The sequence below is a fragment of the Hippopotamus amphibius genome, chromosome 11, assembly GCF_030028045.1.
Source record: "Hippopotamus amphibius kiboko isolate mHipAmp2 chromosome 11, mHipAmp2.hap2, whole genome shotgun sequence".
In the NCBI taxonomy this organism is placed as follows: Eukaryota; Metazoa; Chordata; class Mammalia; order Artiodactyla; family Hippopotamidae; genus Hippopotamus; species Hippopotamus amphibius.
Window position 1 is genome coordinate 20,989,478 of NC_080196.1, and position 21,530 is coordinate 21,011,007.

Consider the following 21,530-nt stretch of genomic DNA (forward strand, 5'->3'; position numbering starts at 1 on the left):
CTTTTCCATTACACTTTCAAATTATTGTTAGTATAGTGTATATGTGTTTGTGCTATTAACTTTATTTTGTAACTGATAACAAAACTGTGTGACTGTGTCATGCATTTTTCTGGTGAGAAAGTCTATGACATTCATAGGTTTTTAAAAGGATACATAAATTCAGAAAAGCTTAAACACTGCTGCCTTAAGTCCAGGTTTTCTCATGTCCATTACAAATTATCTTTAAGCATGAACAGTCTTTTTGGACAACAAAACAAACATCAGACTTTGTAAGTCTGAACTACTCTCCAAAACCATATAGTGGATAAGTTCCATAAGTGGATTTTTTTCTGTCCCTAGGTAGTAAATTTAAAATCACTGGCTTCTGAGATAGATCTTTGTATTTTCAGGCCATTGCCTCTATAACCACAGGAAGAAGTCAGATAGCAGACCAACAGAATTTTCTAGATGTTCAAAATCTCAAAATTTATTCTCATTCAGATGGCCCTTACATATTTAGATGTGTAACAAATGCACTTCCCAATTTCATCTTTTCTTGGTAATCTGCCCAAGACATGTTTCTTGTTCCTTTTCATCTGGGACATGATGGAAACAATATTCAATTTTAATAGAGAAAGTTGAGAATGTTACATTGCAAGATTGTTTAGATGAATTCTAGGAAAGCTAGCTTTACATACCAACAGTTTGATTCATCCTTTGCTGGGGTTTTATCCAACATCATATTCTTTTTTTTTTTTTTTGGCACATGCGCTTAGTTGCTCTGCGGCATGTGGGATCTTTCTGGAGCAGGGATCGAACTCATGTCCTCCGCAATGGCAGGCAGATTCCCAACCACTGTGCCACCTAGGAAGCCCCCAACATCATATCTTAAGGAAAGATCCCAAACTTCCTATTGCAATAATTCATGGAATTTATACTATTTTTATCTCAATAGTCTTCAATATTCATAATACGTTGAATGTTGAAGAACAAGGGTAATAAATAGCATATATGTTAAGTGGTCTATATCTTCATTGAATCACACTTGATGTAGAGTAAATAAATCACAATTTAAGAACCACATCTATAGAAGCCTGCATTAGTAATAAAAACAATAAATGTGGATCTTAAATATCAATTAATCCAGACTTCCAATTTTTCAGGTGAGTAAATTAAGGTCTAAAGAAGTAAAGCAACTTACCCTAAAATAACAAATAGACCTAGTTAGTAATAGAGCTGAGATGAAAATCCAGGACTTCCAAAACACGGACATGTGCTCCTTTCTCTAAACTATTTCGTCACTCTAGGAAGTTGACAGTTTTCACGATCCTCTTTCTGTTTCCCTGGGAAAGGTCTCCATACTAGCCAAACTCCCAAGGCATTCAGAGGATTTTCTCCAGTGTGAAGCTTTTCATGTTGAACAAAAGAAGAGTTTTGTCTAAAGGTTTTCCTACACTCAGTATGTATATTTGCCTTCTCATCACTACGAATTTTCTGATGTTTTGTAAGATATGTGTTCTGGCTAAAGGCTTTCCCACATTCATTACACTTGTGAAGTTTTCCTTCAGTATGCATTTTCTGATGTTTTTTAAGGTCTGTCCACCGGCTGAAGACTTTGCCACATTTATTGCATTCATAAGGTTTCTCTCCAGTATGAATGATCTGATGTTGAATAAGCCCTGAACAGTAACTAAAGGCTTTTCCACATTCATTACATTTATAAGATTTTTCACCAGTATGAGTTTTCTGGTGATTTGTGAGGTTTGTACTCTGACTGAAGGCTTTTCCACATACACTACATTTATAGGATTTCTCTCCAGTGTGAGTTCTTTGATGTTGAGTAAGTGCTGACTTATCACTGAAGGCTTTTCCACAGTCATTGCATTTAAAAGGCTTCTCTCCAGTATGAACTCTCTTGTGCTGAATAAGGGCTGAACAGAAACTGAAAGCTTTCCCACAATCATTACATTCATATGGCTTCTCGCCAGTGTGGGTTCTCTGATGCTGAATATGCCCTGAGGGGTCACTAAAAGCTTTCCCACTTTCATTACATTTGTAAGGTTTTTCTCCAGTATGAACCCTCATGTGTTGCGTAAGGAATGAACTCTGGGTAAAAGTTTTCCCACATTCATTACATTTATATGGTTTCTCTCCTGTATGACTTCTCTGATGTTGAGTAAGGCATGTACTTCTGCTGAAGGTTTTTCCACATTCCTTACATTCATATGACTTCTCTCCAGTATGAGTTCTTTGATGTCAAATAAGAGCTGAGTAGTTACCAAAGGCTTTGCCACATTCATTACACTCACAGGGCTTCTCTCCAGTGTGAGTCCTTTGATGCTGAATAAGGGCTGAACAATCACTAAAGGCATTCCCACATTCATTGCATTTGTATGGTTTCTTTCCAGTATGCGTTCTCTGATGTTCAATGAGGTCTGAACAGTAACTGAAAGCTTTCCCACAGTCATTGCATTCAAAAGGTTTCTCTCCAGTATGGACGATATGATGTTGAATAAGAGCTGAGTGATCACTGAAGGCTTTCCCACATTCATTACATTCATAAGGCTTTTCTCCTGTATGAACTCTTTGATGTTGAGTAAGAGGTGCACACTGACTAAAGGTTTTACCACATTCCTTGCATTCATAAGGTTTCTCTCCAGTATGAATTCTTTGATGTAGAGTAAGATGTGTGCTCTGGCTAAAAGCCTTGCCACATTCAAGACATTTATAGGGTTTCTCACCAGTATGAATTCTTTGATGCTGACTAAGGTATGTACTACGACTGAATGTCTTGCCACATTCAGGACACTTGTGAGGTCTTTCCCCACTATGAATTCTCTGATGTTGAATAAGGACTGAGCAATAACTGAAGGCCCTCCCACATTCACTGCATCTGTAGGGCTTTTCTCCAGTATGAGTCTTCTCATGGTTTGTTAAATGGGAACTCAGGTTAAGTCTCTTTCCACATTCATTACATTTATAGGGTCGTTCTCCAGTATGACTTGTTTCATGTTGAATGAGAGTAGCATCATCTCTGAAGGTTTTCCCACATTCACTACATTTATAAGGTTTCTTTACATCACATTTACTTTGTAGAATTAAATCTGAGTTTTGTTTGAACATTTCCAAGTGTACCACATTCATGTCAATGCTCTTCTATAGTACCACTCTGCTCCAAAACAAATATTGATCTTTCACTGAAACGTTTCCCAAAAATTCATTAGATTCTATATCCCTTTCTTTGGTAGAAATTTTCATGAAGGTGACTGCATCTTTTCCCAGATATTTCTCCTTGTTTATGTGCTGATTCTTAAATTGGCCTCCAGATTTCCAGGTTTCTCCCAATGTAAACTTTCTCTGTGTAATTTCTTCCATCTTTATTCCTTGGGATGAACCTTCTTTGAAAATGTCCTGCTGCTCTATTGTTGATTTCTTGGCTCTAAGTCTAGACTTCCCATCTATAAGACATAAAAATACACATTTACTATGAGTCCAATGCTAGGAGAAAAAAAGCTGCTATATTGGTAACAAGACAATGAAACTGAAAATACTGAGAACATTCCATACTGGGAATATAAATATGGTGTACTAATCTAATGAACGATGAGATGGAAAAGCTAGTGGTGTGAAAGGGTCTAATTCAAGAATAATGTAATCAAACAGAATGACACAAATGGCCTGTCAGGTGAGAAGGATGATTAGGGAAAAGGCTAAATTATAGAATTTAGAAGAGAAAAACATGAAGATGAGCATGGATTATGAAAGGAAAACTTATCAAAGAGAGATGGTCTCTTAGGGAGTCTCCTGTGAGAAAACTATTTAAGCAATATTTAAATTATTATCTTAAAGGCTGTTAAGAGGTATTTAAATGTATTTCAAATAAACTTTCCTATTAGATTTGGATTTTTGACCTGCACAAAGCAATATTTTTACCTAATCTCTCTTTGTTGAATGACTGCTAATGTTATTGTTTTACCTTTGGGGTAAGAAGAGCAGAAACTAGGTCCAAAGGGAAAAAGAAAGACTAAACGGGGAAATTTATTCTTTTGAGATGGGAAGTAATTCTTAGGACTTTCAAATTACAAACCTACACTATTTTTATTCTCAGTCAAGGATAGAAAGGCGAGAAACATTAAGCTAGAGGACAAAAGAGATTATATACCAGCACATCTAGTAGTCCTTCATATGGGTTCATACTTAAGAGTGAATATTAATATGTTGACTGAAAGTTAAGTGTTTGTGTAAGGACATGATGAATAATGGGTTTCACTGCAGAATTACTGGGCAGGGACCTGGCTGTTTTATTAGAGGATTGCCAAATGTTGGCACCTGTAGTCTTTTATTTGGGGCTGATCAGTTTCCTCATAATAAAATACTTCAACCTACCTGGAAAGGGTGTTACCAACCAAACTTGGGTCCACCTGCCCATGAACAGTAAAGTCAACTTACTGACATTGGGTTGTGGTGAAGAGAAAGTGCAGTGTTTATTGCAGAGCACCAAGTAAGGAGTCCAGGTAGCTAGCAGCTTGGCTTTCAGTGAAGGTTTTTAAAGACAAGGTGCGGGAGGTGGGCTGTGGGGTGTGTGATCAGCTCATGGATATTCTTCTGATTGGTTGGTGGTGAGGTAATCGGGAGTCAACATCATCAACCTAGTTCCAAATGGACTGAGGTCTATGTGCTTGCAGGCAGCATACAGTTAACTTCTTCCACCAGGCGCAGGGGTGTGCATGTGTGGTGTTTTGGTATCTGCAAAACAGCTCAAAGGACATGGCTCAGAATATTTTCTTCAGCCCTTGAGGAGGAACTAAAGGTCCTTGACTTTTTTAACGGCTAAACTGTTATTATTTTGTCTTGCTTGACTGTTTTCCTTTCTGCATTTCTCACTTCTTTGATTCAATTTACTTTCTGGAACTTGGGGGAAGGCCTAGGAAGCTAAAGTTTTTCTACAAACAAGAGGCAGGCAAAGGACATGGGGTGGGGGTGGGGCATCTGTTTGGGGAAGGCCCCATAGGGTCCTGCTCAGTTACAAGGGGGTGGGATGTAGAAGCCTGATGGCCCATGTTCTGAGTCAAGTGAAAGGAAGAATTTATGGAAGGAGTGTCTCCCTATTCAGCATGTAGATTTTCACTTAAACATCTATTTTCAGTGTGACCCCTAGACGCAGACATATAAAAAGCAAGCATTAAACATGAGTAATTAATGGTTTCATTAACTGTATTCCTAACATTCAAATTAATTCTTCATTATACTAGTTTATTATTGCTTCTCCTGTCCAAAAAGTCCTTCTTTCTTTGTTTTGCACATCTAATCCTTTTTTAAAAAAATTATTTATTTATTGGCTGTGTTGGGTCTTCATTACTGCTTGTGGGCTTTCTCTAGTTGTGGCAAGCAGGGGCTACTCTTCATTGTGGTGCATGGGCTTCTCATTTTGGTGGCTTCTCTTGTTGTGGAGCACAGGCTATAGGCATGCAGGTTTCAGTAGTTGCAGCACTTGGGCTTAGTTACTCCATGGCATGTGGGATCTTCCCAGACCAGGGATCAAACCTGTGTCCCTTGCATTGACAGGCAGATTCTTAACCACTGTGGCACTAGGGAAGTCCCTGCACATCTAATTCTTGACCATACTTTAGAGCCCCACTCACATTACACTAGTCTAATGATATTCCTAACTCCCCAGTTTTCCTGATCTCCCACAGTATTTACTGTACTGTTTTAACTTCTAACTTTAGCACTTAAAACCAGTGCCTTATATTGTTTATCTATTATCTCATGTTTGCATACATTGTCTCAAGTTATTGTTTCATGTTTTGGAAGGAAACTCTGATTACTTTTTTGGTTGTACAGCTGATATTTATTAAGTTTATGCCAAGCTGACTCACAATATTAATATACTTGATTCTCCTAAAAAGCCTATGAAGTGAATAACAGAATCTCTATTTTAAGGGAGGTTCAGAGTACTGAGTCACTTGCTCCAAGTTACACATATGACAGAACTCCAGATTCCAACCCCTTTATCTCTACTGCCCTAGGAAGCAGTCTGATGTATTAGAAATGGTAAAGGCTGAAGACTCAGAAAATCCTTAGTTTCAATCCCCACTTTCTACAGACTACTTGCATGATATCAGATGAAGCCCTCTCATCTGGCCCCTTTCTAACCCATAATATCACTGATACTGTGACCTTTCAAACACACAAAAAATTCTGATCACTTACATTTCTCCCATGCCATTGAGATAAATGTCCTTAATGGTTTGACCCATCTACCAATCCAGCACCATCATTTGTTTCTCACATACTTTATACTCTAGCATACTATTTTTACTTCCTTGCGGTCATCACATTTCTTATGTCTCCTTGCACACGCTGATCTTTTAATCTAGTACTTCCCTCCCATCACCTACTCTTTGCTAACTACTAATCTTGTTCATTCTTCAGGATTCAATTCAAACATTACCTGTTCTAGGCTCCTTATCTATATTCTCATAGCCTCTATAATAATAAACAATTATTCTTAAAAACAACAGTTAACATTTAATAAGTGCTTATCAGCTTATAACCATCACTCTTCTAAATACATGTATTTAATAACTTATTCCTCATTAGAACTCCATGAGATAGAAACTATTTTTATCTCTGTTTTATGAATGATTAAATGGGGAGTAAAACTTATTAAAATTAATTTTACCTGTTTCTCATTACTTTTTTTATTTTTTAATTTTTTCAAGCTTTTTTTTTTTTTTTTTTTTTTTGAGAACTTTTATTGAGATACAGTCCTCATTACTTTTTAAACCATGACTACTAGAGGGACTTCTTTGGTGGTCTAGTGGTTAAGGCTATGCTTCCAATGCAAGGAGTGAGGGGTTCAATCCCTGGTTGGGGAACTAAAATGCCAAATACAGTGCAGTGCGGCCAAAAAAAAAAGACTAGTAGAAAATTTTAAATTATATATGTGGCTTGTATTATATTTCTATTGATCAGTGCTGGTTTACAGAAATCAGAAATTTGCTCGAGTCTACAGAGCTAGTTAGTGGCAGAGCCAGGACCCAACCAAGCCAGCTGGGTGCAAGAGTCCACCTTCTTCATGACTGGTTCTCAGGCTGTGTCAGCATATTCTCCATCATAGAACTCATCAGTCATTTTTACTAGACTTTGAGCTTTCTGGAGATGATAGACTAAAGTCTTTAACCTTTGAATCAGCAATTCTTAGCACAGTATCTGACATATACAATATGCTTGATGAATGTTTGGTGGCTTTTTTATGAGAATGCCACAATGACAGTAGTTTTTAAAAATTAGTCTGTCCACTTTAAAAAAAAAACTAAGCCCTACAAACTAATTAAAGCAAAAGGTGAGATAAAGCCTCCATCCTAATACTTGGAAGAATAATGTTTGATACTGTTTACTTTTAAAATAATTATAGGCATAGATGCTAAGAGGGACATTCAACCTGTAAACTGAAACAACTACTCAGAGACCTTTCACAGATACCCACTGTTAAGAGGCAGAAAAATGAAAGGAACCCATGGAGTAGTTATAAAGTTAGGTAAGTCAAAGCTTTACACTGTCATGCATAGCATGAAAAGATGGTTTCATAAAGGACAGTGAACTCAATTTTATCTGAGAAGATAAAAGAGGGATAGGAAAAGATAATCAGATTCTTTCTGAAAGAAAAGGAGAAATGCCCTTTATAAGCATATTTGCAATACAGTAGTAAAAGATAAACACAAATTATAGTCAAGAAGTGACTGTGTGATCATTAAAAGAGCAACATTAATAACCACTTTTAATATTAACTGACTTGCTTCAAAAATTACTTGCATTTTAAAGGAAATTTTATATCAAGATCATGAATGCTAAAAGTAATTCAACTAAATATACAACTATTAGCATAAATAATGTTCTTTTCTGTACTATCCTGTGGCACTCTGTAAATACCTGCCATGAGGATTGGTATAAAAGGAAGGATGCACAGCAGGTGGAAGTACATAAATAACGAGGCTAAGACTAAAATGAGGATGACATTCAGATAACTGAACTTGAAAATTTGCAACTTCATTAAGGTTTTCTAAGTTGCCTAATATACATGATTAACTTTGTAATTCTTACTGGACTTTATAGTAGAAAATGTATTTTCCATTTTTAGAGGTACAAAATCAACGTTAATGAATTATCCAGACATTCCTCAACTTTATTTTTTGCTTGTTTGATTCTGTCCAGTAGTAAGAAAGGTATATGATCATTCTATGCTTGTCAATATATCTTTTATATTTTTAATAATTTTGTATATTATATATGTATATTTTACATATATATTTTTTTATTTTGGTGCTATGATATTAAGCATAGAAAAGACTATGACAAATCCTTACTGTGGATTATACCTCTCAAATTTGGCCATAAGAAGAGACATACTCATATCTTGCTGATGGGAGTATAAGCTAGGATAGCTCTAACGGACAGCAACCTGGTAACATTTATCAAAATTACAGGTACAGAACTGAGTATTTTATCTAGCAATTTTACTTTGGGAATTTCATACATAAGGAGTAATTCACTGCAGCATTATCTGGAAATGCAAATGTTTCTTAATAGGAAACTTGACTGGTTAAATTTTAAAAATGAAATTATATATACTTATAAGAAAATATGAGAAAGATCTACATACTGGTATGGAAAGATTCCCAAAGACAGTGCAAAAAGCAAGATGCTAAACAGTGTGCATAACATGTTCTATTGTATAAAAAGGAGAGCTATGAATCTGTATTTGTTATAAACTCCAGCCAGATAAATATAGGGGTTATCTAAGGAGGGTGGGGAGCAGGAACTGGGCAGATGTAGAAAAAAACATGAGGTAGGCCTTTCACTGCATATCTTTTTTACTTTCTCATATTTGCAGCATATGAATGCAACAGATATTGAAAAAAAGTAAACAAAAAATCATAATCCTAAAAAATTATTTTGTCTTATATTCTTTGATTGTAAAGTCTTTTTTTTCCCCCTGCACTGGGTGGCTTGTGGGATCTCAGTTCCCTGACCAGGGATTGAACCTGGGGAATGGCAATGAAAGACCTGACTCCTAACCACTAGGCCACCAGGGAACTCCCCCCCACCCCGTCCCACCAATAAAGTCTATTTTGAAATTAATTTGCAGCTTAGCTTCCTTTTTATTTATATCTGTCCAATCTTTTATTTGAAACTTCTTTATTACTGTGGTCCAAAAATCAAAACACAACTAAACAAGGAGGCTGTATTTTAGGGACAATAACAAGTCCTACAACTCGGGCTTATCACAAGGATTAAATAAGTTAATATGTTAAAAATATGCAAATACATTCATATGTAAAGCACTTAGAAAACTTAGAAAATAGGAATGCAAGGCCAGTTTCAATTAATGTCATCCATTACATCAACAGACTAAAAAAGAGATATTAAATGATCACATCAATAGATGCAGAAAAAGCATTTGAAAAAATCCAACAACATTCATGATAAAAAAAAAAAAAACTCAGTAAGCTAGGAATAGAGAACTTTCTCAACTTGATAAGACTATTTTTTAAAACTCTCCAGCTAACGTCATACTTAATGGTGAGAGGCTTGAACCTTTTCCACTAAGATCAGTTACAAGGCCAGGATGTGTCTACTCTCATCTCTCCTTTTCAAAAATGTACTAGAAGTCCTTGTTAATGCAATAAGACAAGAAAAAGAAATAATGGTACACAGACTGGAAGAGAAGAAATGAAACTGTCTTCATTCACAGGTAACATGATCATCTATGTAAAAAATCCAAGAGAATACACAAACACTCTTAGAACTCATAAGAGATTATAGCAGGATTGCAAGATACAAAGTTAACACACCAAACTCAATTGCTTTCCTATATATGAACAATGAACAAGTGGAGTTTGAAATTATTGGTAAACACAATACCATTTATATTAGCACCAAACAAATAAAATAGTTATAAATCTAACAAAATATATATAAGATCTATATGAGGAAAACTACAAAATTTTAGTGAATGAAATCAAAGAAATAAATAAATAGAGAGATATTCCATACTCATGGATAGGAAGACTCAGTATTGTCAAGATGTCAGTTCTTTTCAACTTCATCTATAGATTCAGTGCAATCCTAATCAAAATCCCAAGTTATATTATGAATATAAACAAACTGATTCTAAAGCTTATATGGAAAGGGACAAGACCCAGACTAGCCAACACAATACTGAAAGTGAAGAACTAAGTTGGAGAATTGACAATATCCAACCTCAAGACTTACTACAGAACTACAGTAATCAAGACAGCATGGTAAAAGAATAAACAAATAGAGTGATGGAACAGAATAAAGAACCCAGAAATAGACCCACACAAATATAGTCAACTGATCTTTGACAAAGGAGCAAACACAACACAATGGAGCAGAGATGGACTCTCAACAAATAGTATTGGAACAACTGGATAGCCACATGTGAAAAAAAAAAATTAACCTAGACAAAGACTTTACATCCTACACAAAAATTCAGAATGGGTCATAGACACAAATGTAAAATACAAAACTATAAAACTCTTACAAGGTAACACTGGAGAAAACCTAGATAACATTGGGTATGATGATATCTTTTAAGATACAAAATGATCAGAGAAAGACATAATTGATAAGCTGGACTTCACTAAAATTAAAAACTTTTGCTCTGCAAAAGACTATTAATATCAAGAGAACTAGAACACAAGCCACAGACTGGAAGAAAATATTTGCAAAAGACATATCTGATAATAGATTGTTATCCAAAATATACAAAGAGCTCAGAATTCAGCAATAAGAAAACAAACTCTGCTAAAAAAGTGGACCAAAGATTTTAACAGACACCTCCCCAAAGGTACATAAATGGCAAATAAACATAATGAAAAAATGTTCCACCATGATATATCATCAGGGAAATGTAAATTAAAACAGATACCACTACAAATCTACCAGAATGGCCAAAATCTGGGACACTTAGAAACAACAAATGCTGGGGAAGATGTGGAGTAACAGGAACTCCATTCATTGCTAGTGGGAATGCAAAACATACAGCCACTTTGGAAGACAGTTTGATAGTCTCTTACAAAACTAAACATACTCTTATCATACGATCCAGCAATTGTGCTCCTTGATATTTACTCAAGTGAGTTGAAAACTTATGTTTACACACACAAAAAGGGACAGCATAGATAGATAGATAGATAGATAGATAGATAGATAGATAGATAGATAGACAGACAGACAGATGACAGATAGATTAAAAGAAACATACACATGGGACTCCCCTGGTGGTGCAGTGGTTAAGAATAGGCCTGCAGGGACACAGGCTTGATCCCTGCTCCAGGAAGATCCCATGTGCCACGAAGCAATTAAGCCCATGTGCCACAACTATTGAGCCTGAGCCGCAACTATTGAGCCTGTGTGCCGCAGTTACTGAAGCCCGCGTGCCTAGAGCACATGCTCCACAACAAGAGAAGCCACCGCAATGAGAAGCCTGTGCACCGCAACAAAGAGTAGTCCCCACTCGCCACAACTAGAGAAAAGCCCATGTGCAGCAATGAAGACCCAACACAGCCAATAAAAAAAATTAAGTGAATTTATTTAAAAAAACCCACATACACAAGCTCAGGTAATGAAAAATGCTATCAGAAGAGTAGGGTAAGGGGATAAGGAATAAAGGGGATCTTTATTGTACATAGGATGGCCAAGGAAAATTTTTATGGGGAAGAAACATTTGATCAGACCTGAGTAAAACGATGGAGTGAACCATGAAGATATCGAAGGGCAGACCCAGAGAAGAGCATGTACAAGATCCCTACATCAGAATCCTGAGGTGGGAATATCTTTGGCATACTCTGGGAAGAATGGGAAGCCAGTGTACCTGGAGAGCATAGTTAGCTAGGAGAGTGTAAGAAATGAGAAATGGATCATTATGTGATATAAAATACAGCCAGTCCCCGGGGTCTGAGGTTGGTTGAATCCATGCATGTTGAACTCAGTTACTGGGCCAACTACACTGCACAATTTTACAGAAGAGACTTGAGCAAACCAAGATTTTGGTATCCATGGAGGTCCTGGAACCAATCCCCCGTGGATACCGAGGGGCGACTGGAATGCCATCTCCCTTATTCTTCAAGAATGTAGGAGAACTTGCTTGTTAAATTCTTTCAGTATAGGACATACTGCCTTTATTATCACAGGCAGTGTTATTTAACAGAAAAAAACACTCAGCTGGGGATAAAGGACCCTGGATTCTAATACCTGAGTAAAATGCTGTAAAAGTATTAAGCAAGTCAATAACCAATTTGACTCTTAGTTTCTTCAGTAACAAAATAATAGGGTTAAGAATATTTGCTCCCCTTGTTTTACAGAACTTTGTGGGGATTAAGCAAGATTAAAAAATTTTCAAGGCCCATTGAATCTGAACATTTGAAGGGAGAGGTTTGGAACACACCTTCTCAAAATGTGGTCCACAGACCAGCAGTCTGGAAATCACTTTGGAACTTGCCAGAAATGCAAATTCTTAAGCCTCACCTCAGACCTACTGAACAAAAACTGGCAGTGTGCTTAGTAATCTGTGTTTTAACAAATCTTTCAGGTGATTCTGATGCACACTCAAGTTTGAGAAACACTGGTTTAGAAGAAGGTGAAATTGTTAAGCCAGTCGCCAAATTACCAAGCAATGAGAATTTCCTCTTAGAGGTTCAGAACGTTGCTGCTTGCAGCTGCCATGAGCTAGTAAATGTACTGAATATTTCACATAATTCAGGATCTCAATGAGCTGGAACTGGTCCTTATAATGACTGGAGGAAAGGCGCCCTACTAGCATTTAATGTATAAGAGCCAGGATGCTAGATGCCTTTCAGCATAGGAAAGTCCCATACAATTTTCAGATGTCTTGCAGGACATTCACAGGGGTGAAAATCTGTTGACAATTAGCAGAGTCTAGAACCTAACTCTTTTTTACACACAACTACAGAGTTTTGTGTTTGTTTTTCCAGTGCTAATATACAATGATTTTTCTATACAGGCAATTACAGTCTAAATCAAGGTAGTTTTTCTGAATTTTCCTAAGATTTATTTTATCAGCCTGAGATGCAGTGTGTTCCTTTTTCATTTCTCTTCTATTTTAGAGTTGGGGCATTATATAGCTTTACAAAGTATGTACATAGGTTAGTTTTACTAATTTAATGAATTTCATTTCAGAATATAAATGAAAACGTTACAAAATATTTTTTATAAAAAGGGACTGTTCAGTCTGAAAGAGTTGAGAGCCACTGACATATATTGTGTCATTTAACCTCACAACTCCCTGATGAAGTTACTTATCAATGTTAAGTAACTTGTTGCCCAAAGTCACCGCACAGTCAATAAGTCTCAAAGCTAAGATTCAAATTCACACTTGCTTGCCTTCAAACACCAGACTTAATGGAAACTATTTTTATACAAAAACCTGTACATGAACATTTAGTGCAGCATCATTCATAATTACCCAAAACTGGAAAGATTCAAATGTCTATCTACAGGTGAATGGATTTTAAAAAAACTGTGGTGTATCTATTCAGTGGAATATTGCTGAGGAACAAGAAGGAACTGACATACACAAGATGGATGAACCTCAAAAGCATTTGTGCTGAATGACAGAAGCCAGTCTCAAAAGGTTACATAATGTGTGATTCCATTCAAGACATTCTGGAAAAGACAAAACTACAGAGATAGTGAATAATCAGTGGCTTCCAGGGGTTAATGGTGGAGGAAGAGTGTGAAAATAAAGGGATAGCACAAGGAAGGTTTCTGGAATGAAACTGCTCCTGATTGTGGTGGTGGCTGCAAGAATCTATAGTTATGTTAGAACTGTACGCCCCTCTAATATCAATTTTACTGTATGATAATTATAAAACTAAACCAGGCCGTTTTCATTGTTCCATCATGGATAAAAGACTGGCGTGGGAAAATGCGGTCACTCGAGGCAACACAAGGAGTGCGGCTTCAAACATTTTGGTCGAGGCCTCAAACATTCCCTTTCATACAGACCCCACCACACAGGCTAGGAGCTTTTCTTCCCACATTCTCATACAGAGCTCCTTCCCCTGTGTTCTCCTCTCATCCGTCAAGGTGAGGAAAAGGAAAGTTATCTTTCCTCAAATTTAGTCTCCAGATCACTCTCAACACTCCATCTTGTCTATTTCTTACCTCTCTCTTAATACAAAGTCGTCGCCTCCACCTTGCAGTGCTCTGGCTCCTGTGACATCACGAAGGCTCTGTCACTGTATTATCGCTGGTTCTGTTTCCTTAGTGACCCTGCGCCTCCACCAGACGAGCCCCTGGCCCGGGCTAAGGGGCGTTCCCTTACCCAGTTTGAGACTCTTAGAGAATTCGGCTCTGCCCCCACCCCCGCCCTCTCGCGCACCCACCTATTTCTGACATCAGGAGGCCAGGCAGCGCCTCGTATTTTATCACCAGCGCCCGCCAGCAGCTGTCTCTCCGGATGGTCCCCTTAGCGCCAGGCTCCAACGCCCAGAAGCCGTCCCAACTCCGGGGCTCTGGGAACCCCGACCTCGCATGGCCCCGAGCTGGCTCGAGTTCCTGCGGAGACACACCGCAAGTCAGATGGCCTCGAGGGAGCGTCCTGGTTTCCCCCGGGGCCCTTCAAGGATTCGCGACAGCCGCAGGTAAAAAGGTGAACCCCCTCCCCCACTTCTTCTGAAAGAGCAAGGCCTACCCCCAGTGAAGCTGCAGACGCTGCGAGGCTTGACCCACTAGTCCCGGGCAAGGGGAGCACGAGACACTCAGCGCGCGGCGGCGAGCACTGACAAAGGGTTCCCCGAGCCCAGAAGAACGACGCTTGCGCGCCTCTAACCATCGCTGAACCAGTTCTCCCTCCGCGGACTACATTTCCCAGCAAATCTGCGGCTGCTCGGATGTAGGGGTAGGGGGTGCGGTTAGATACGACCCCTGTGATCCTAATTGGACAGAACTAGGCGTGGCCACTGGACAGAATCGCTTGCCTGTAGTTTTACCAGTATGGTCCTGATTTATGCGATACCTCCACGATGACTGGGGTTTACGTGAGTAATTTGCATGCAGCAAAGTTCTTCTGAATGACAGCATTCACTGTTCTCTAGTAAGCAAAGGACAAAGGCAGGTTCCTATTATCATTTTACGACTTACATTAAACCGCTAATTAAAAATGTGTCACAGGAAAACCCAGATGACACTGATAAAGCCTGCTGCAAAGTTAACAGCAAACAATATTTCCTCCAAATCATACTGCAGCTGTAAATTGTCAAAATGATCCTATTTAAATACTGCTTTCTTACAAATGACATCCCCATCTTTGCCTTGCTACTCCCACTTAAAAAAAAAAAAAGCTGAGAAATGTTTGCTAACATCATAGACTGTCAAACTACTTGACATTCTATCAGGAAAAATGAACATCTCACTCTTGCCTGGAAGATCAGAGCCCTCTTTGACAGAAAAACAATCTCTATTTCCAAACCAGATGCGGAACTTCAGATACAGCATTTTCAAACACAACATATCACATTTATCATAACTTTGAGATTTCCAAAGAAAGAGGACCCTGAGTCCATTTTTTAACCCAAACTGGCCTTGCAATGAGCCTATCAAAATGCTGCATTTAATTCTACCTAAATCCTACCCTTCCTTAAAACCCTGCAATAAACGCATTTCATCCTTTGTGAGATGCCTCACGGTTCTGCTGGTGATACTCTACCTTGCTGTAGCAAGTGAATAAACCTGATTTTGTTGGACTATAGGTTTATTTCTGGTAGTCCTAATCAGATGTGTTTTAACACATTTTACTTTGAAATGTAAGCTCAGAGACTGGCACACTGTAGATAATCAAATAATTAATGAATTATTTAGGTAATCTGTTTCCTTTTACAAATGAGGAAACAGATTCAGAGAGACTAACAAGATCACTCATATGGTTTTGTTATAAGAACTCATATTCTATTTTTTTTTATAAATTTATTTATTTATTTTATTGGCTGTGTTGGGTCTTTTTTGCTGTGCGCGGGCTTTCTTTTTAGTTGCAGTGAGTGGGGCCTACTCTTCGTTGTGGTGCGCGGGCTCCTCATTGCCGTGGCTTCTCTTGTTGCAGAGCACAGGCTCTAGGCGCATGGGCTTCAGTAGTTGCAGCACATGGGCTCAATAGCTGTGGCTCACGGGCTCTAAAGCGCAGGCTCAATGGTTGTGGCGCACGGGCTTAGTTGCTCCGCGGCATATGGGATCTTCCTGGAGCAGCGATCGAACCTGTGTCCCCTGCATTGGCAGGCGGATTCTTAAGCACTGCGCCACCTAGGAAGACCTCATATTCTTTTTTTAAAAATAAATTTATTTATTGGCTGAGCTGGGTCTTCCATAATGCACACCAGCTTTCTCTAGTGGGGGGGGGGGCGGGGGGCAGGGCTACTCTTTGTGGTGCTGGGGCTCCTCATTGCAGTGGCTTCTCTTGTTGCTGACTGTGGGCTCTATGTGCAGGGGCTTCAGTAGCTCCAGCATATGGGCTCAATAGTTGTGGCTCATAGGCTCTACAGTGCAGGCCCAATAGTTGTTGCGTAGGGGCTTGGTTGCTTCAGCATGTGGGGGGTCTTCCTGGAGTAGGGATTGAACCCATGTCCCCTGCTTTGGCAGGCAGATTCTTAACCACTGCACCACCTAGGAAGTCCCCAAGAACTCATATCCTTAATTGCTGTGTTTTGGGCCCAACTACTTTCCAAATGCAAAGAAACAGCCCCAAGATGATACCTGCTTAACGTTTTACAAATAGCAAATGGCAAAACTACGATTAGAGTCCTTATTTATCCCAGTCCAGTTCTTTTCCTACTCTGCCTCACTGTACTTTTTTGGTATGTATGTTTGTGTGTATAATGTAGCTCATCTGCCTAATTTTGTATAGATTTCTGTATAGTATTTATCAATGACAATATCTCTGAGATCCAATACCTTCATATTTAAAATGGAAAATAAATCAGGTGCCATCCCTTGATAAGGTATGGCCTCGATGTTTTTTGCTGTTCATTCTATCAGTGATGAACTTTAACGGGCCTTGCACTGAGAAGCACATTGGTAATTGTGATGTCAGTAATGCACAAAAAAGCACAGTGCCTGTGCTGAGTGAGTGTTGTTCTGTCTGCATTACTTAAAATGTCTTCAGTTCCTTCCTACATGGACAAGCCTGAGAAAACCACCATCAGTGGATTTAGAGGACTGGCTCTCTACATTTCTTGATTCTTATATCTAAACAAGTCTCTCATATCTTTTGATTAAGAATGGACAGAATTTGAGACCCTCACAAGGTATGGCGTTCTCCCACAGTATATTTTGAAGATTGTTCTTTAGTGGTTCCTAAGGTGGTTGTGAAGATTAAACGAGTTACTAATGTAATGTTGCTGAGAACGCAGCCTAGCAAATGACTCAAGGAGCATCTCAAGGAAATCAGGAACAGTTAAGAGAGAGTCAAATGGAACTCATAATTAAGTATCTAGGACCTCAATAAAAACTGCCATGGACATTCAAATAAAGCAAAATAAAAATACAAGCAATCCTATCAGGGAAAATTAAAAACTAGAAAATCATTATCAAAATAAAATAGTCATGATTAAATTTTATGACCTTCAATGATGCAGCAAGAGATGGAAATATATATATACATATATGTGTGCATGTGATGTGCGTAGAGAGAAAAAGAGAAATAGATGCTGCTGAACTTGAATCTGGATCCTGTGGATTTTCAAATTTCAATAAAGACCTAGTTTTACAAACTTTTCAAGAATGTTACAGATTTTAAAGAAAGAATATATTATCTGAAAGAGAGATAACAGAAATTATTGAGTGGGCTATTTAAATAATCTTTTTTCAAATATTTGTTGATGTATAATTTTTAAGTATAAAGGTAAATGACTTGACAAATGTATACACTTGAGTAACCACCACCCCCATCTCTCTCTACAGAAAGTTTCCTAGTGCCCCTTTGCAGTCAGTATCCCTGTATATAATATTTTAACAAGTTCTCATTAAATATGAAATCTGAATTGTTAAATTAAAAATACAGTTGAATCATAAATTGTGTAATGAAGATGTTATATGATACTTTATTTGAAGTTATGTCTTTTGGATTTGTTAACTGATTTTGCAAATGAAAATCAGCATTATTGACTTTTACATACTCAAACTGCCCAAAATACCAGTTGTTATAACTGTACAAAAATAACCACAATGTCATTAACCCATCGATGGATAGCTTAAACTGAAATCAACTGAAGTTTAACTTGTATTTTCCATTTATTATCACTGAATATTGACCTAAAGATTTAGAGAAATAATTTTTGTAAAATACATTGAAGACATTTCTGTTGTCAATTTCTGCTGTGTTGTAATTGTTGCAGTGCCATACAATTTAGAGTATATTTTAAGTTGTATTTGAACTTACACTGATTAACAGTCAGCTAAGACTAAATAGAAATAAATTTTAAGGAGGAAGCAGAGCAATTCTCTGAAGGAACAGCAAGAAGTAAATCAAGTCTCCCAGTTCCATCACGTTTAGGTGATTTCTGCTTTTATTCTTCTATGCTGTGGGTATTTCAAGGGAAATCTGATTTAGTACCATCTTATCTTTCTACCTAAGGCCCAATCTCTTAAAATGACATGGTGCTTTGTAAACCAATTGCAAAGTAATAAGAAATAGGCTTGGAGATATAGTATCTTCGTCTTTCCCAATCTTCTACTTGTTCACTGGTATGTTCAAAGGGGAGAAGATAGGACTACAAAGAGTACATGTCTACATCTTGTAGAAATTTATTTTTGTGAAAAAAATCTTGAAAATCACTCTCTGTCCATGTGTCTTTCCTTAGATAAAAACCTTGTGGTTTTGGGGATGAGAAGGCAAAGAGAAGCATAGCGATGGAATTGTTCTGTTAAAGGGATTCGTTATTTAAAAGATATCCTCTTGCTCCTACAGGTGCTCTGGTATTGTCTCTGTTATGGTGGAGAAGACCCATGTGATAGATACCTGGATTCCTGTCTTCTCTAAAAAGAAACTGTAGATATAGAATTTGAAATGTTCTTCCTAATTAAAAGAAGTTTCTCAATTTTATTTGGGTGATTCCATTTCCCGTTGGGGAATTCCTATTTTAAAAAGCCTAAGAAAGTTTCTGAGGATGAGAGTACAACAAATCTAACAAAAAATGTATTAATGATACAAGCATTTACTACAGAGTCTCTGTACAAAGCCCTAAGAAAAAGCTGCTAAGGAATATCAGAACCACACAATACCTGTCCTCAAGTACAGTATCTCACAAAATTTATTTAGTGTTCTCTTGCTCAGAACATTAACTTGCTGACCTTTCATGAAATGTCAACTCATATAAACTTTCCTTAAGTTACCAGTGAAATCTCTGATTTCTGGTCATGATTGATAATTACCAGAAGTCATTAATACTCACCACATTCACAAAATTTCTAGTCGGTGTGAGCTGGCAGATGTTTAAAAGAACCATTCTCTAGGTGAAGGCTTTTCACACTGACTACATTCACAGGGTCTTTCTCCAGTGAGCATTCTTCTGGTGTTTGGTGAGACTTGCACTCTGGCTAAAGACTTTACCACATTCACCACATTCATAGGGTTTCTCTCCAGTATGTATTATCTGATGTGTGGTAAGGTTTGAACTCTGGCTGAAGATTTTCCCACACTGGCTACATTTATAGAGTCTCTCTCCAGTGTGAGTTTTCTGATGTTTAGCAAGATTTGCACTGTGGCTAAAGGCCTTCCCACATTCATTACATTCATAAGGCTTCTCTCTGGTGTGGATTACTTGATGTATGGTAAGGTGTGAACTCTGGCTGAAGGCTCTCTCGCATGCATTACACCTACAGGGGTTCTCTCCAGTGTGAGTTTTATAGTGACTTCTGAGAGCAGAGTGGCCTCTGCAGGCCTTCCCACAATCAACACATTTAAAGGAGTTTTCTCCATTATGAGTTCTCTAATAATGAGTCAGGGATGATCTTTGGCCAAATCCTTTACCATACTCATTACATTCATAGGGTTTCTCTCCAGTGTGTATTTGCTAATGCTGAATAAGAGCTGAGCAGTTTCAGAAGGCTTTCTTACATTCTTTGCACTCAGAGGGTTTCTCTCCAGTGTGTATTCTTTTATGTTTAATAATGATGAACTCTGGCTAAAGGACTTCCCACACTCATTACATTCATAGGGTTTCTCACCAGTGTGAGTTCTCTGATGTTTTATAAGAACTCCTGCTGAAAGTTTTCACATAGTCATTGCATTTAAAGGATTTATCTACACTGGATTTTCTCATGCTGAGTAAAGGTGACATTCTCTCTGAAGATTTTCCAACTATTACATTGAGATCTCTTTCCAAAATGAGATGATAAAGGGTGAATCTTTGGATGATTATTAAAAAAAGAATAGTAACTGAAAAGTTTTCTCACATTCCCTACAATTGTATTGTTTCTTTACACTGCATATTTTATGTTTCACTAGTTCTGTATTCTGTTTGAAAATATCTTCAGTCATATCACATTTATATGGTCTCTTTCCTACAGGATATTTTTTAATTGTATAATAAGATATATTCTTGCAAATTTTCTCTTTTCCTGGCTCCTCTCTTTGTTGAGTATTTTCTTGCTAGCAACTGACATTTGATCCCATACTCTGCTGGTCTCCCTCTTGGCTCTCCAATCTATTCTTTACATACCCCATTTTCTCCCAAGTTTAGGTTCCAAGGACCACCTTTGGTGGGTCTTTTCATTATTGCCCCCAAGGCTGTCTTATTCAGAAGCATCCTGGTTTTCAATAGACTTTTTGGTCTCCAGATTATTTTCTCATCCAGAAAGAAAAAATTTTAAATGCATGTATCTCACACTGAATGACAGGAAACTGGTGAAGATGAAGTGATATCATGAAAATATGTCCACAGATATATATGGCTCTTACACTCTGAACTACGTCTTTGCATTTAACAACACAGAGGGGTGGGGAAAGAAAAAAAGATATAAAAAAGAAAAAAGAATGGTATGAAGGGGGCCACATCAATCTAAATACATAATTCAAAATGTGAGAGAAGGAAAGGAAGTGATCCGGTGGGAAGCATCATCAGAAATTACACAGATGGACCAGAAAAAAGGAAAACGGTCATACAATTTGCAGGAAAATGACTGGGGGTTGGGGGTAGGGGGGTGGGGGAGAGAATACTGGAAAGCTGAAGGCAAAGCAATTGCTCAGAGATGTTTGGACACATTTAACTTTTTATGGTGAAAATATCACCTCCTGCTGGTGTTTTCAATACCAGAGTCAGGAAAGCCCAATGTGAGTAAATATTTCTTTAAATAAAAGTATCAAGCTTCCTGAATAGTGACAAATGTGCCAAGTATAAAATTATGTGGTACACCATGTGCAAAACAATATCACCTTCAGGTATCTGGCTTTTATTGGGGAATTCTGGGGAATATGGTGAGCCATGGTGACATATGCTGCATTTGCTCCTGCT

General features: G+C 37.8%; 1 protein-coding gene across 1 annotated transcript; it reads right to left on the reverse strand.

Annotated features, from left to right (window-relative positions):
- Positions 1-1,269: 1,269 nt before the first annotated feature.
- LOC130830819 (zinc finger protein 345-like) lies at positions 1,270-20,743 on the reverse strand. The gene is given in 5 exon segments (XM_057698143.1): positions 1,270-3,051; positions 13,307-13,320; positions 19,583-20,006; positions 20,135-20,280; positions 20,695-20,743. Coding segments are annotated over 5 exon segments (2,415 nt in total).
- Between the last annotated feature and the right edge of the window lie 787 nt (positions 20,744-21,530).